General features: G+C 41.7%; 2 protein-coding genes across 3 annotated transcripts in view; one reads left to right on the top strand and one right to left on the bottom strand.

Moving 5' to 3' along the window:
* The first annotated feature begins 36 nt into the window (after positions 1 to 36).
* ERP29 (endoplasmic reticulum protein 29) lies at positions 37 to 8,789 on the top strand. Its single transcript, XM_047761538.1, has 3 exons — positions 37 to 342; positions 5,719 to 5,857; positions 7,977 to 8,789. The coding sequence occupies exons 1-3, from the start codon at positions 199 to 201 to the stop codon at positions 8,477 to 8,479; spliced, it is 786 nt and encodes a 261-aa protein (XP_047617494.1). The 5' UTR covers positions 37 to 198; the 3' UTR covers positions 8,480 to 8,789.
* A 3,138-nt stretch (positions 8,790 to 11,927) lies between these two features.
* NAA25 (N-alpha-acetyltransferase 25, NatB auxiliary subunit) overlaps positions 11,928 to 17,402 on the bottom strand; it is a 76,729-nt gene continuing 71,254 nt past the window's right edge. The window contains exon 24 of one of the 2 annotated variants that reach the window (XM_047760019.1): positions 11,928 to 15,546. In XM_047760019.1, the coding sequence (XP_047615975.1) occupies positions 15,424 to 15,546 (123 nt within the window). In that variant the 3' untranslated portion in view covers positions 11,928 to 15,423. The remainder of the gene's footprint in view (positions 15,547 to 17,402) is intronic. The other variant, XR_007132157.1, reaches the window with a different exon arrangement.

The following is a 17,402-nucleotide window of genomic DNA, read 5'->3' as shown; positions in this document are numbered from 1 at the left end:
GCTGGCTTTCGCCGAGTACGCACGCGCAGCAGCTCCATTTCCCCCCCTCTCCCCTCACGAGGCCCCACCCTCTCACCCTAGGCCGCGGAGAGCCTGCCGGCTTGTACACGTACGCGCGCCGGAGTCGGCCCTCCTAGACACGTGACTCCCGACTCCGCGCTTCCTCTGCTTCAGCAGCTACTGCCAGAATACGGCGTTATGGCTTCCGCCATTCCCCACGCTGCTTGTCTCTCTTCACTGTTTCCCCTTCTCCTGTTCCTCCTGTTTCTCTCTGCTCCGCAAGGCGGCAGCGGCCTGCACACCAAGGGCGCCCTTCCCCTGGATACAATTACTTTCTACAAGGTAACGCGGCGGGGGACATCGCGCGCAGGTGCAGCCAGAGCTCCCAGGGCAGCGCCCACCCGTGGGGGACGCTGGGTACAGCTAGCTGGCGGGAGGTGGTCTGTAGCAATGATCTCGTGGGTTCCCACCGCCTTGCAGGGCTAGTGGACTTTGGGCCGAGGCCATATCTTGGCCTTGGAGCATGCATGATCCATGGTCACCACGCACCTTTGCCTTTGCAATATTTATACTTGCTTCCTCCTTTGCAAAAGAACTGCAGAGGTGCAGCTGAGGGAGCAGGGTGCCCCCTCCCATCACCTGTGGGAAGAGGGAGGTGCCAGGTGAGATCCAATCCTCGGGTCCAAAGTAGAGAAACCTGGAGGGCAGTTCGAAGCGGACGCCACTGTGTTGGGCAGGGGTGGAAGCCCTGCTTGTTAACCTGCACTTCAGCGCCCCTCTTTCCTTGGCATGGATTTCAGCCACTGTCCAGATAGTCTGCCTCTCCATAAAAAGTGCAAGCTCTGAGAATAAGCTTCGGTTCAACCACTCTGTAGTGAATGTCTTGGGCCTAGTGGCAAAATCGGGTCAAGACTTGGAAGGATTAGCTACAATCCCCACCTCCGTATTCACAGAATTGGGGTCCTGGCCTCGGTACGTGGAAGGTGGAAATATGGAAAGCTGAATGCAGTCCCAGTCCCCTGATCTTTCACCTTTCTTCACCCACTGGCACCTTAACTTCACCTGTGAGACGGGCGAGCTAAGTGTTGAGAGAGAACCAGGCGTTTTATTTTAGTCCATGCTCATTGCTGGGAAGTGAAACCAAGAAGTATCTATCTATCTCAAGTGATTGAACTCTTCCCCTTTTCGAAAGGGTTCCTGTTCCTGGAGTTGGTACCTGTGGCTCATTCAAGGCAAATTTTCAAGAATGTAAAAGTGTAGGTGTATGGAGTTGCCATTGTGGCTCAGCGATAATGAACCCAACTAGTGTCCAGAGGATGTGGGTTCGATCCCTGGCCTCGCTCAGTGGGGTAAGGATCCGGTGCTGCCAGTGAGCTCTGGTGTCGTGATATCTGGCGTTGTTGTGGCTGGGCATAGGCCGGCAGCTGCAGCTCCAGCTCCAATTCCACCCCTAGTCTGGGAACCTCCATATGCCGCATTGCGGTCCTAAAAAGAAAAAAAAAAAAAGTGTAGGTTGGCTGGCTGGTTGTCAGGCACATGCCACAGCAGAGCCCTTTGGAGGTCTTTATTGGCAAAGTGACACCCCTACCACCCAAAGGTGAAAATGAGATAACGTGACAAACCAAGTGTGACTCAGGGAGAAACTGCACTGTAATGGTAGCAGTATTTCCTAAACTGTTGCTGCGTCTCCATCTTTACAGCTACCACAATAGCCTCAGTGGCCTCCCTGCTTTTACTCTTGAGCTTAGGGTATTTACACAGTACCCTAAGTCCTACATGATCTGAGCCTTGCTTCCTTCTCTTCTAATCTCCTAACCATTCTCCTCTTTGTCCTCTCTGCTCCAGCCACAGGTATCACACATCTGTCCTTTGGCAATTCCTAGCTCATTACTGTGCTGCCTTAGGCCCTCTGCACTGGCAGATCTTTGTGACTAGAACATTCTTTGCTCAAACTTTGTTTTTTTGTTTTTGTTTTCTTTTTAAGGGCGTTTCTTTTTAACAAACCTGCAGCATATGGAAGTTCCCAGGCTAGGGGTTTAATCAGAGCTGCAGCCATTGGTGTATGCCCCAGCCACAGCAACACCAGATCTGAGCTGTGATGCAACCTACACCATAGCTCATGGCAAGGCTGGATCCTTAACCCACTGAGAGAGGCCTGGTATTGAACCTGAGTCCTTATGGATACTAGTTGGGTTCTAACCTGCTAAGCCACAACAGGAACTCACCTTTGCTCAATCTTTGAAAAGCTGATTGCTCCTCATCATTCAGGCTTGCCTTTAATGTTACTTTCTCAGATTTTCCCCTCCCCCAGTTTAAGTGCCACTCACAAAACCCTGTTTGATTTCACTGTAGAGCATTCATTACTGACCTTTTTTCCTTGTCTAGTGTATCATTCCTCTCTCACACTAGAGTATTATATACTTGTGAAGAACTACTTTATCTTTTTCACTGATGATCTGTGGAGCCTAGCAGGTTACATTTTACATAGAAGATGCTCAAAAATAATTTGTTGAATGAATGAACAAACATTTTCTCCAGCCCTTTATAAATCTCATTCTCTTCCATCACCATTGAACAAAAGGGGAGCTAACTAGTGTTAGCTCCATTTCCAGGGGTCTTGTTCTGTGTTTTGCCTTTCAGTGGTTTCCAATGTCTTTTTTGTTTCTTGCTCTTACCATCATTAAAAATAAATACCTGCTGTTTTCTTTACTGCTGTATTCACTTAGAACAGTGCCTGGCATATAAGAGATCCTTAGCACCTTTTTATTCAGTGAATGAATGAATAATGAATTCATCTGTACATTGAAGAAGTAAGTTGCCTAAATGTAGGTTACATGGAACTGATTTTTTAAGGATGAAGAAAGGAAAGAAATTTCTAAAGCAGTTAGGTACAGATTGAGTAAAAGAACAAGAGAAAATTCATTGTGTAAATGCTTGCCATTCAAAACCATTCTGTCCATAGCCAAGAATAGTGAAAAATAAGATGAAGTCCTCTCATTTCTGTTTCAGCATTATGATTATTAATATTATGATTCTTAATATTATTCCATTATATAAATGTAGGCCCCTTGAAGGTAGGTTATCCTGTGTTGTGCTTTTAAAAATTTTTCCTGCTTAGTGGGTTAAGCATCGGCATTGCTATGGCTATAGTGTAGGCTGGAAGCTATAGCTCTGATTCGACCCCTAGCCTGGAAAGTTCCACATGCTGTGGGTATCGCCCTAAAAAGCAAAAAAAAAAAAAATGATAATAATGAAAAGAAAGGAATTCCCATCATGGTGCAGCGGAAATGAATCTGGCTATGAACCATGAGGTTGAGGTTCAATCCCTGGCCTTTCCCAGTGGGTTAAGGATCCAGCGTTGCCGTGAAGCTGTGGTGTGGGTCACAGACACGGCTCGGATCCTGTGTAGCTGTGACTGTGGTGTAGGCCAGGAGCTATAGCTCCGATTTGACCCCTGGCAAGAAAACTTCCATGTGCTGTGTGTGCAGCCCTAAAAGCAAATAAATAAATTTTTCCCGCTTGACATGTAGCACCTGCTACCAAAGCCTGCTCTAGTCTCATTCATTTATCAGATATTTTTGGGCCATCTACCACATGCCAGGCACTATTGAGCACTAAGGATAACAGCAGAAAACAGGTCATACAAGTTCTTTATTCTCATAAACATATATTCTAGTGGAAGAAACCAACAACAAGTCAGTAAGGATTTCACAGAGTGACTAATGCAGTGAAGAAAGTAGCCTAAGTTTAGCATGATAGAGTACAATGGAAATGAAGCAGAATTACATGTTATAAGCTCATCTGAATTGAACTTGGTATGATAAGACAACTATGGAAAGAACTGAGGAAAGAACACTCCAGCCAGCTGAGACAGCAAATGAAAAGGCTCTAAATGGAATAATTTTGGTGTGTTAAACTGAAATAAGGCCAAATGGGCCAGAGGGATGTGATCTGATTTATATTTTAAGCCTTCCCTGCTTTTAGGCCCCAGAGCTCAGACTTTTTGGGGTCAGTGACCACTTAAAGATTACCTGTTCTGGTCCCTTATCCCTCTTCCCTGTGTCCTCAGGCACTGCTAAATATTTTTTAAAACCTAAAACAAGATGGCCATCAGCACACAGTAAGGAAGAAGGACTAACAAAAATTGGAATGATAACAACATAATTATGCAGGTGATTGCCTATGATGAAAAATTAATCAGCAGTGGTGACTCTGATTAGAAAAATAAAAGTCGTAGGAGAAAGGGAAGCAGTGCTGCTGACCAGAGGCTGCTTATTAGGTAAAATATGTGCATTGGAAGAAACCATCAAAATTAAGTCCTTGAAATTCTTCAGTAAGTTAAACATAGAATTGCTCTATCACCCTACAGTTCATCTCCTAAGTATATTCCCCAAAGAAATGAAAACAGGTGTTCAAATAAAAACTTGCACACATATGTTTATAACAGCACTATTCACAAATAACCAAAAGGTGGAAACAACCCAAATGTCCATCAGCTAATGAATGGATAAACAAAATATATCCCTACAACGGAGCATTTATTTGGCCATTGAAAGAAATGAAATACTTATACATGCTACAACATGGATGAATCTCAAAAACATGATGCTAAGAGAAAGAAGCCAGACACAAAAAAGTCACATATTATACGAGTCCATCAGAGTAGACAAATCCATGCAGACAGAAAGCAAATTACTGATTTCCAGGGGCAGGGGGAAGGAAGACTAAGGAATGACTGCTTAATGGATATGTGATTCCTTTTCGGGAGATGAAAATGCTTTGAAACTAGATGTTAGTGATGGTTGTGCAACATGCTTAAGGTAATAAGTCCCACTGAATTATACACTTTAAAATGGCAAATTTACGTGATGCAAATTTTACCACAATTAAATGTCTTGGAGTTCCCGTTGTGGCTCAGCAGTAACAAATCTGACTAGTGTCCATGAGGATGTGGGTTCAATCCCTGGCCTTGCTTAGTGGGTTAAGTATTTGGTGTTGCCATGAGCTGTGGTGTAGGTCACAGACATGGCTCGGATCCCGTGTTGATGGCTGTGGTGTAGGCTGGCAGCTACAGCTCCAATTTGACCCCTAGCCTGGGAACTTCTGTATGCAGCACGTGTGGCCCTAAAAAGCAAAAATAAATAAATAAAAGTCTTGATCCTGACAATCTTAGGTCCTAGAGCTCTAACTTACAGGGAACTGTGGTTTAGGCAGGAGACACTGTCCCAAGCCTGGCCTGTCAGCAACTTCTTCTCAGCTACTTCCTTTGAGCCCTGAAATTGCAGAGCTCAAACTCTGGGCCCCTAGTGAAAGCATCCTCTGTGATGCTGATTCCTTTATAGATGGTTGGTTGGGTGTGGTCATCCCAGAAAGTCCCCCTGGGATGATGGATGACAGGGCCAACATAGTATGGGCTAAGGATGGGTTTCCTTACCCTTATCAAAAGGGTCACTGAAGGCCTTAGAACATTTAGAGCATTGTTTATTCCAGACAGTTTGATTAGTGTGAGCAAGTACCTAATGGGGTGCCCAGAACATAGACACCACTAGATTGTTAAATGAATCAGTGGATGAATGAATGGATGATTCTTAGTGTATGAGAGCTTGTCTCCCTTGTGGGCTTGGTTTCCACTGTTTCTTAAACAGGGGTCCCTTGGGAAACGGAACTACCCCAAAGGTCCTTGAAACCCTCCACTAGCTCAGCTCTGTCTGCCCTCAGGTCATTCCCAAAAGCAAGTTTGTCTTGGTGAAGTTTGACACCCAGTATCCCTATGGTGAGAAGCAGGATGAGTTCAAGCGTCTGGCTGAAAACTCAGCTTCCAGCGATGATCTCTTGGTGGCAGAAGTGGGGATCTCAGGTATGAACAAGTCCAGGATGACTGGGGAGGGCAGAGAGGGAGGAAACTGGGAATTATTTCCCCACTTGTAAGGGGGATACCCAGCATCTTTCCGTCTGAGCCATACATGAGGCTTGTAAATTGGGTCATGTCTTCTCAAGGAATCTGGTACCCGTGGCAAGCTTGGCTTGAGCAGATTGTGTGACCACAGAACCTCAGCTCAGCCTTGCAGGTGCCTGAAGAGAGGAAATTCATGACCCTTCACCCTCCACCATACACTGACATCAAACTTACTGTGAAAACCTAAAGCTCTCACAGGGGACTGATGGTAAAGGTGGGTGGGTACATGTCTTGCCTCCCACCAAATAGTCAGTTCTTCTATCTTCATTTCAGCTCTTTTGTACCAAAACTGTTGGGTTTGGGCTTTAGTTCAAAACCTCCAGAGCTGCTAAACCAAGGACAGCTCTTAATGATAGTGACAACTTTGAAACAAAGTTGCCAACCTGGAGTTCCCATCCTGGCTCAGTGGTTAACGAATCTGACTAGGAACCATGAGGTTGTGGGTTCAATCCCTGGCCTTGCTCAGTGGGTTAAGGATCCGGCGTTGCCATGAGCTGTGGTGTAGGTCTCAGACGCAGCTCGGATCCCGCTTTGGCTGTGGCTGTGGCTGTGGCATAGGCTGATGGCTACAGCTCTGATTCAACCCCTAGCCTGGGAACCTCCATATGCTATGGAAGTGGCCCAAAAAATGGCAAAAAGACAAAAAAAAATTGCCAACATATAGTGGTTTTTTTAGTCTGTAAAGATGTGCACAGACCTTGCATTTGTAATTTTCATTTGAACCTCCCCTGAGAAGTGAGATGCCTTATCTCCATATTATACTTGAGGAAAACCGAAGCTCAAGGAACTTATTAAATGACTTGTCTCAGGCCACAGGGTAGGAAGGGGCTTATTCAGAGATCCACCTAAGTGTGTATTCCCAAAAGCAGCAGGTTCTTCCCTCTTAGCTTCCTCCCAGCGGAGATGCCTCACTTTCTTAGTAAGCTCTTAAGTCTGGTCCTGAGTAGAGAAGGCTCTCACACTTCTCCAGGGCAGTTCATCAATTCTGATTCAACCATGAGTCCACTTCTTTGGAGCTTTAATAATAATAGCAGCAAGATCTGACATTTCTCAAATGTTTACTCTATGCCAGGCCTTTGTGCTAAGTGCTTTGCAAGTATGTCATCCTAATGACAAACTCTGAAGGAAGTTCTGTGGCCTCCCAAATGAAAAAAAAAAAAAGGTTTAGAGTAACTTGCTCAAGAGTATAAAGTGGTAGAACTAGGATTAGAACTCCAAACTTCTATACTACCACCCAGTAACAGGTGGTCTTGGCCAGGTATAAGAAACCAGTTGTCTTAGTGTCAACCCTTGGGGCTGCTACTGCCTGTTGGGAAGGACATAGCAAATACTAACAACTACCACATATTAAACACTTAACTCTGCCAGATTAAGTGCATATACCGCCTCATGGAGTCATCTCAACACCCCTTATGTGGTAGGGACTATATTCGTTATCTACCACATGTTCACGAAGCTTCAGCCAGGCTACATTTTGTAATCCCTCAATACACAGCTTTTGCACTGGCAGTCCTTTCTGCCAGAGACACTCCTCCCACATCTTCACACATCCGGCTCCTTCATATTCAGGTTCCTCAGCTCATGCCATCTTCACAGGGAGGCTTTCCCTGACCACCTGAAGTAGGCCTTCTTACCCAGGCACTGTGTCCTGTCACCCTGATTAGTGTCATCATGGCACTAATCACGTACATTCATTTATTATCTCTCTTCTTACCCTTCAAAGAGTATAAGCTCCTTGAGGTTAGAGGCTTGATATGCTCAATCACAACTAAGTCTCCAGCACTTAGAACTGTCCTTGGCACATAGTGGGCATATATTAAATATGCAGAATTTCCCATTTTCAAATGAGGAAAATGAAGTTCAGAGAGGTTAAGTAATGCCACATGGCTAGGAAGTAGAAGAAGAGGAATTCAAACTGCTAAGAAGAGTCTTCTTCCCATCAGCTCAGATAGCACTCATAGCAATTTCCCACCCTGCCTTCCTCATGGTCTTGCTTCTCATTTCTGGTTTCTGTTCACAGATTACGGTGACAAGCTGAATATGGAGCTGAGTGAGAAATACAAGCTGGACAAAGAGAACTACCCAGTCTTCTACCTCTTCCGGGATGGGGACTTTGAGAACCCAATCCTATATAGTGGGGCAGTTAAAGTTGGAGCCATCCAGCGCTGGCTAAAGGGACATGGGATCTACCTAGGTATGCCTGGTTGCCTGCCTGCATATGACACCCTTGCTGGGGAGTTCATCAGGGCCTCTGGGGTGGAAGCCCGCCAGGCCCTCTTGAGGCAGGGGCAGGACAACCTCAAAAGTGTGAAGGAGACTGAGAAGAAGTGGGCAGAGCAGTACCTTAAGATCATGGGAAAGATCTTAGACCAAGGTGAGGACTTCCCAGCATCAGAGATGACCCGAATCACCAAGCTGATTGAGAAGAACAAGATGAGCAGTGGGAAGAAGGAAGAGCTCCAGAGGAGCTTAAACATCTTGACTGCCTTCCAGAAGAAGGGGGCTGAGAAGGAGGAGCTGTGATAAAGCACACTAGGGTTTGGTGGGAGTGGGAGGGCTCAGTTACCTGCTGGCTGTGAGACCCTCCTGGGATATAATGGAGTGCTAGGAAAAGTGGCACTAAACAAATCTGAATGTGCCTGGGTACCAATGCTGTTGTGATCACACTTGGGACATCTCTGTAACCAGTCAGGTATAGCTGAAGCAGTTACTCAGATGGCTTGTGAAATCCACACTCAGAGGCAATTGGTGCTATAAAGAAGAGTATACTGCCCAGGTTCTTGACAGGTATAATTCTGATCCAATTAAAGTTTCTGTGTTTTGGTTAAGTGGACCTAAAGCCATTCAGTTTTCTTTTACAGATTATACTTGGGCCTATGACCTGTTTTCTCCTTTGAATTTATTTTTTAATCTAAGGTGGTATGGACTCTGCTCTACCAGAGTAACAGACTCCTGGTAATGCTGTGAAAACTAGTCCCAGCTCAAGGTCTACCTTTATTACTTTCCTCTAGTGTTCAAATCCAAGTGGACTGATTGCAGGTGGTAAAATGTATTGCCCATTTTCTGGTCCTTGAAACTGAATGCCAGTATAATTATTTTCCATACTCCATGAGATAACATATAACAGATTCTTAGTTTTACCAATATATTCCGATAGGGCTTTTTAAGAGTTGGATTTAGATAGCTAATTAAAAATTTGGTCCAATTTGGGAGTTCCCATTGTGGCGAAGTGGTTGACGAATCCGACTGGGAACCATGAGGTTGCGGGTTCAGTCCCTGCCCTTGCTCAGTGGGTTAACGATCTGGCGTGGCCATGAGCTGTGGTGTAGGTTGCAGAAGCGGCTCGGATCCCGCGTTGCTGTGGCTCTGGCGTAGGCCGGTGGCTACAGCTCCGATTCAACCCCTAGCCTGGGAACCTCCATATGCCGAGGGAGCGGCCCAAAAAATAGCAAAAAGATGAAAAAAAAAATTTGGTCCAATTTGAAAGTTTTTTTTAGAAAAGGATTGTTTTCCATCTAAGTCACTTTGTCACTGTCAGTTACTCAGTAATTACAAATTTTTAAAAAGCAGAGTGGGAGAGCATTCTCCCGGCTTCTTCTCAGGAGTGATAAGCAATTATCTGCAGTGATAAGCTTTATGGTAACATCCACACTTTCATATTTAACTAGTTGAAAATACCAAATTGCAGCTCCTAAAATATGTCTGACTGCACCTACATAAAGAAGCTTATGTTGAACAGAGTTGGCAAATAAAATCTTAAATTGTTTATGTTCCCCCACTTCAGCCAGATTGGGTATTTAAAATCACTGGAAACAAAACTGTTGAATTGGACGGAACAACAGTTTGTGGCAGCTCAGGCTAACAATTCAAACCAATTAGATTAAAATGTTCAGACTTAAAACATCTGCCCATAACCAGCATAGATACCTAAACATTTGACAAAAGACTAAGTACATATTAGGCCCAATGATTTCAGTATTTCCCCTACTAATTATTTCAATTCTAATTGAAAATTCTGAAATATCTTTTTGGATGCTTCTCACTAGTAAACTTGTTTTAGCTGTTCTAGTTTTTTCTCATCTACCTAAAACAGGGTCACTTCCAAAGAATTAAGTATTTACTGTCGTGTAGTTTCTGTTGGGGCACAGTGGGATCAGTGGTGTCTCTGCAGCGCCACAGTGCAGGTTCAATCCCCAGCCTGGCACAGTGGGTTAAAGGATCCAGCCTTGCGACATAGGTGGTATAGGTTGCAGCCATGGCTGGGATCTGATCCCTGGACTGGGAACTCCATATGCCACAGGGTGGCCAAAAAAAAAAGTACCCCCTGTTTTATGGAAGTTAGAATAAGTCAAATGACAAGAAGAACTCACACTAAATTCGTTCAGTCCCCAAAAGTGGTCTCATCTTAATCCTCAATTGTGAGAAGAAAGAAAAGTGGCAGCACATCCATGGTTACCTTCATTGGGTATCATCATTTAAAAGCCTAGGGTCTTGAATTGAAGAAACATGGGCTATTGGGCAGAACTAGATTATCATACATCAGAGGCTCTTTGCATCAAATATTTTTCATTTAAGACACATCTTGTTTCTAATTCAGTTTGTAGTGATTTGCATATACCACATAAGAATCTTCCCTTGTGCAACAGAAATTGACATAACATTGTAATTTTCTTTTTTCTTTTCTTTTTTTTTTTTTTTTTTGTCTTTTTGCTGTTTCTTGGGCCGCTCCCGAGGCATATGGAGATTCCCAGGCTAGGGGTCAAATCGGAGCTGTAGCCTCTGGCCTATGCCAGAGCCACAGCAACTCGGGATCCAAGCTGCGTCTGCAACCTACACCACAGCTCACAGCAATGCCGGATCGTTAACCCACTGAGCAAGGGCAGGGACCGAACCCGCAACTTCATGGTTCCTAGTCAGATTCGTTAACCACTACGCCACGACAGGAACTCCAGAAATTGACATAACATTGTAAATCAGCTATAATAGAAAAAATAAAAAGCTTACCAAAAAAAAAAAAAACTTCCCTAACACATCAAGTGGATTTCTTCCCTCTATTTCTTAGCATCAAATTACTAATAATGTAGCTCAGATGCTATTAATCAGACTGTAACGAAGGCTGTGGACTAACTGGCTTCCTGGAATCAAACAAGAATATGCATTTTAAGGGAATTTCCAGATAAACTGAAGCAAAATGAACCCCTGGATCCAAAATGAAGAAAACTGTCATAAGAAACTTGCGAGTTATCACAAAAAGTACCAAGGATAATTTTAATTAGAGTCCTTGATAATTGGTGCCACACACACAAAATGGAGGCATTAGAACTACTTCAGGAGAGATTGATTATTCAATAGAGAACCGACAGAATCTGAGAATTCGCACATGGCCATCAAGATAAAGAATGTGAGATGGGGAGATGGGAAAGGGAGGGTGTCTATATATTAGCTCATTTCATCAGTACTTAGAGCATAAATATTATCCATCCCTTGCCTTACTGGGTAGTCTTAGTAGGCTTATCTATAATTAACTGCTTTCCTCATATGTAAAATGGTACATTATCTGGAACCCATTTTTACTAGGATACATGAAAGCTAAGACTGAAAAACTCTGCTCCTTAAGCATAAACTGCTGTAGTTACCCACAAATAATTTTTATAAGCATTTGGCTCATGGTTGCTTATCCTCCACTTGTTACTATTAAATACATACCTGCATTGAAGCAGTGACGGAATCTCAAAAACAGGGAATACGAACAGGTATAAACCTGAGTCCACTTTCTGGGGACTGTCAAAGATGACAGTGAGGTATATCCAAGTGCCCCCTTTTGTTAAAATGTTGGGGTAGAGTTAATTCATAACAAGAAGCAGGCAAAAACTGATTTTCAGGGCTCAAATAAAGGCATTTAGTATCATACAACAGAAAGAAAACTAGGAGGAAAAACAGCTCCTCTTCCTGCTGTGTTGTGTGTGTCTGAATAAACTTTTGATCTCAGCCTGTAGGTTCATACACCCTTAGATAAATCATGTCAGCCTGCCTGAAATCCTCCAGTAACTTCCCACTAAATTTAAAAATTTCATTCCTTCCCCTGGCTACAAAATCCTGATTGCTCTAACCCCAACTCCACTATCTTAATCTATACCTCCTTTCTGCTCCTTTCATTAAGTCTCGGGCACTTGAGCTTTTTCCTTTTTTTCCAGTCAGCACAACATGCTTAGCAGCTTCCTGCCTTGGGACCTTTGACTTGTATTCCTTTTTCCATGCCTGACTCTCATTCAGATCAGACGGCACCATTCAGAGGTCCTCCCATGACCCCGCCTATCCTACATATCCTGATATATATTTTATTAATCAGGATATAATTACAAACTATTATTTATTTTTATTGTTTCTTCCCCTACCTCAGCCACTCTAAGATACAGAGCCTCAAATGGAATCTGGCACATAGTAAATAGGTACTCAACACATATACGTTGAATTAATGAATGCTAGCACACAAGGTAAACAAAAGGACTACTGCCTTGGAATAATTTTAAGTTAACAAATATTACCATTTTTCTGAAGAATATAACAATACAAAATTGAGATGAATTATACCATTTAAAAGATTGTGGCTTCTAGGAATCTGAGCAAAGATGAATCAGGCAGAAATGCCAACTTAAAATGAAAGTGTTTATATAAATTAACCCAACCAGTTTAAAGTAGATCTGCTATGCTTCACTTAATTCTGAAGGAGGAAGAAAATATATATCTCCCATATTAATAAATCACATCATAAAAGGAGGGAGAGTTTCAATAACAAGGCTGTAGATACATTGAAACCCCTTTTTATATTAAAATGAAAGACAAATCCAGATTGAACATAGTGATTGCAAAATATAATGCAATTTTGAACAATTAAAATTATGAAAATATACAAAATTGATGGGCAATACAGCTAGGCATTTGTACATTTATGTGGAGAACACTAAAAATTTCTCTACTTTTTATCCACATCAGATAAATGATTTAAACCAAATGTTTGCTTTGGAGAGTCTTAACTTAGGATCTCAGTAGTATAAAAAGCAATAATTCTTCAGTCTGTAAACAGTAGTCGTGTTTTTTCTCCTTTCCTTTTTTTTTTTTTAAAAATATCAATTTACCACACAAAAACAAAACAAAACAAAAAACCCACACAAACCAAAAACAGCAGCAGCAGCAGCAGCAGCAATGAGTTATTTGGGAATTCTCTTCAAATACCAATGACATACAATTGCTGGAGAGGGTGCTTTTTACTCATGTAAGAATATATATATATATTTTTTTAACTGTACACAATTTATAGTGCATGACAGTTTCCAAAAGAACAGATCAATAAAAGATATTGGCCATTTCTGCATAATTTCATTCTTTTTACAATTATCTCAAAATTTAAGAGGTTGGATCTAATCAAAATGCTACATTTAGTAGGAAAATCAACAAGTAACAAAGGAAGCATAACCCGACATAATATTATTTGTCATTAAACCAGCAGAGGACCCAGATGCCCCTAGGCAAAAGACTAGTTAGGTAGACCACTGGAGTCACACACTGTCCCTGAGGACCAAGGCCAGCCTACTGAGCACACATACACTAGAATGATCATGGTCAGTCGATAGACTTGTTCCAAAGAGCATTTCTATGTACAGAATTTTTGGGTATTCAAAGAAACATCGTTTCAAGAAAACATGCCATACACACATACCCCTACCCCCATACACAAAGCTCCACCTAAATAGGCCATAGTTTTATGAAATTATGATAGGTTTGTCATTAAGTCAGATTTAGAATTAATCAGAATTTTTAGTTCATCTTGTTCAAGGAAGTTTTCTCCTTTTAGAATGGGGTATGACAATTGTGGCTACCAAATTACATCTAAACTAGTTTTCTGAAATTATGGATGGACTGGACTTCCAACAAGTCTTATTTTTGAACAGGTAATTTAGTAATTTTCAAAAAAGTTTCTTTGGAAGGTGAGAGTGTTATTAATCACCCTACCAAATTGTAAATCTAAGAAAGTCAAGATACAGGAACAAAATGCAATTGTGTTGCATACAGAGATTTTTTTCCAAGCTTTTTTTTTTTTTGGTTGCTTTTAAAAGAAAAAACTGTCACATTTCACTGGAGAAGTGAGTTGGTTGAAAAGGACCTTGTAGGTCTTTAAGACAATCCTCCATCAGATACTTGAATTTCCTCATCAAATTCATTTCTTTGCTTTTCAGAATTACTAACTTGAACAGTATTTGTGTAACAAAGACCAAAACAGAAGCACAGATTCAAACACAAAGAAGTTACCAAAGCAACTATATAATCTGTGCAACATTTTCAAGAGCAATGCTTATCTTTTCTGTCAGAACAACCTCTGAAGCTACAGTCCTGGGGAGCTCCAGTGAACAATGCAAACATCAAGGATAACAGTTCCTTTGCCAGCCTAAGGTTAAATCCATAATATACATTCCTTCCTTTCTTCTTTCCCAAAACCCCCACATAAAAAACACTAAAGTATTAAATCTTTATTTTCAAGCATATATATACATATATGCTTGAAAACATACTTATATATGTAGAAGCATATACATATATATATATATATATATATATATCTCACAAAACCAAGGACATTGGTATTACACTTGCCTGCATAAATTATGTACACCTCTTTTCTTTAAAACAGTGATTCTCAACTTTCCCAAAAAGACAGCAAGCTAGTCTTCAGCAGGCTTATAAGTGGTCTGTACTACTTTCCTCTCCAAACAGCTGTAAATTAGCAGAAGCCTATTTGTGATTTAACTCTCACAGAAGCTAGGATGGGGATGCCTTGGCCACTGGGACTAGTAGGCCAAAAAATGAGGGCCTGTGATCATCTGAGTGATGCCCTTCAGTGGCAGGTGCTTATGCCAAATTTCACCTGAAGCCCTTTGGGTACTTGCTTTGGGCTCTGTGGGAGCCACAAAGCCAAGGGAGCCTCAAACTAAACTGCTAATGTGAAAAGAGGGTCCTGCTCCAGGTCATGGTCCCCCTCTACTTTTGCTTTCTGCTTCTTAAGGCTCAAGGACCAGATCAAAACGCCCATTGCTGTAATGGTAGGACCATTCAGCTGCTCTGAGGTCAATGCTTTATGCTTATTTCTATTGCTGCTTTTATAGAACCCCATCACCACCAGATGCTCTGGTGATAGAAGGGAAGAAAAGTGGGGTTCTCTTGTGGCTGCCATATGCATATGAACATGTATAAAAAGTGGTCAAACCCAGATGAGGGTCCTGCTTCTGGTTTATATACAATAATTTAATCAGCTGTATACATTTAATACCTAAAAAATTAATTCACGATCAAAGTCCTTCATGCATTTTATGAGGAAGTTCTGGATTAAAATGATGGTCAACCAGATGTAGCTTTTGCCTGGGAAGATGTCATTTTCTGTTGTAGAGTCATCAGTGCCTGTGGTTCTTAGTAACCTAAATTTTTAGTTTCTTTGTGGTCTCAAGTCTTTTTTTCAGCAGCTCCCCAATTTCCAGAAGTGAGTGCAAGTAACTGCTCTGCACCTTCCCTTGCACAGTCTTTGAAAATTTTCTCTCTTCCTACAAAGGAAATAAGAATCAGTGATCTTGCTCAGAAAGTATACCCTCAGATTATAGTTCCTAGGCATAAATTACCACAACTTTTGGTCTCATTGCAAGCTTCACCAGAACACAGTGGGTCATTTTCAATTTCATTAAATGCAAAGATGGCTACATTCTTCACAGATGTATATTTTTTCCATGAGACTTTTCACTGAGACCCTGTTGCTTTTGCATAACTATTCTTTCAAGTAAACTTTATTATAAATGATATCAAGTCAAAAAACTTGAGATGTTTAATCACTACATTTTATCAAAAAAAAGTTAGAAAATTATTACTAGGTAGTTTGACCATAAAATCACTACTATTTTTTTTTCCCCATTTTTGGCCATACCCGCAGCATATAGAAGTTCCCAGGCCAGGGATCAAATCTGAGCTGGAGCTGCGACCCATGTCATAGCTGTGGCAATGGTGGATACTTAAGTCACTGTGCTGGGCCAGGGATCGAACTAGTGCCTCCACAGAGACAAGCTGGATAATTAACCTACTGCACCAGAGTGGAACTCCCACTATTTTATTATGAGCTGTACAAAGTGGGAAAATTGAGATTTCTCACTATAGGGAAAAAAGTAGAGATTTATTACTAATTAAGACATAACCACAAACACTTTTTAAAAGCATCAAATTTACCAGTGTCATCCTTTCTAGTTACAATAATCAAGAGGCCTCCCTCCATACTGACAAAATCCATAGGAGTTCCAGAGGTCAAAAAACAAAAAATTTTCTTACTCAAAATGTGAGTTAAATATTTGCTGCACATTTGACCTGTGGTAAGGACCACAAAAAAATACAGAGGATGGAGTGTTCAAACACAGAAAGAAGGTTGGCTAAAAACTGGTTAGCTAATAAAGTTGGCAGTATTTTAAAGCCCAAAAGAAACCAGATAAGCACACTTTGTGACCTAACAATTTCTAAGAAGGTACATACAACAAATACATTCCACTGAGTACTGTATGTAAAAGCACACATACAGAAAAAAATGTCCAAGAGCTGTGATGCATTCTTATTTTCAATAGTATACAATTGTTTAAAAGAAAAAACTGATCTGGATGCATTAGCCTGAACAGAACTCTTAAATACCTGGGAGTTCCCGTTGTGACTCAGCGGGTTACGAACCCAACTAGTATCCATGAGGATGCAGGTTCGATCCCAGGCTTTGCTCAGTGGGTTAAGGATCCGGCTCACAGCTGTGAGCTGTGGTGAGGTGGCAGACACAGATCATATCCCATGTTGCTGTGGCTATGGTGTAGGGCAGCAGCTGCAACTCCAATTCAACCCCTAGCCTAGAAACTTCCATGTGCCACAGGTGTGGCCCTAAAAAGCAAAAACCAAAAACTCCTGAATATTGGTAGAGTGGAAAAAAGGCACATTTCGGAATAAAATAGAGTATATCATTTACTTTTAGAAACGTAACAGATATTAGAGTACATTATAAAGTTACATTAAAACCAGACGGTTTTAAAAAGTGGGTGGGAAGTATGTTGGCACACGACAAGTTTCAGTGGATTCCACTGGAGAAAAGGAAAGGGGATCGGGACTAAAGGTAGTACTCCAGAGCCCTTGTTCACAGTGTTTCAAGTTTAGAAAGAAAGGAAGGAAAGAAAGAAAAAAGAAGTGAACCTAACGGAAATGGCATCCAAGAGTTTTGTTTTGCTTTAACCCCCAAAAAAGTACTCACCACTATATGGATCCTCTATTTGGTGGCCACTGCTGCTCAGTATAGTATATGTATCATGACTTTAATAAAATAAGGTAATATAAGGCCATTATTGTTTTGTTTACTCACTATAATCCTATGAAGTACATATTACGATTT

The sequence above is a fragment of the Phacochoerus africanus genome, chromosome 15 (genome assembly GCF_016906955.1).
Source record: "Phacochoerus africanus isolate WHEZ1 chromosome 15, ROS_Pafr_v1, whole genome shotgun sequence".
NCBI lineage: Eukaryota > Metazoa > Chordata > Mammalia > Artiodactyla > Suidae > Phacochoerus > Phacochoerus africanus.
Note: the sequence above shows the minus strand (reverse complement) of the source record. Positions and strands in the feature narration are given on the sequence as shown.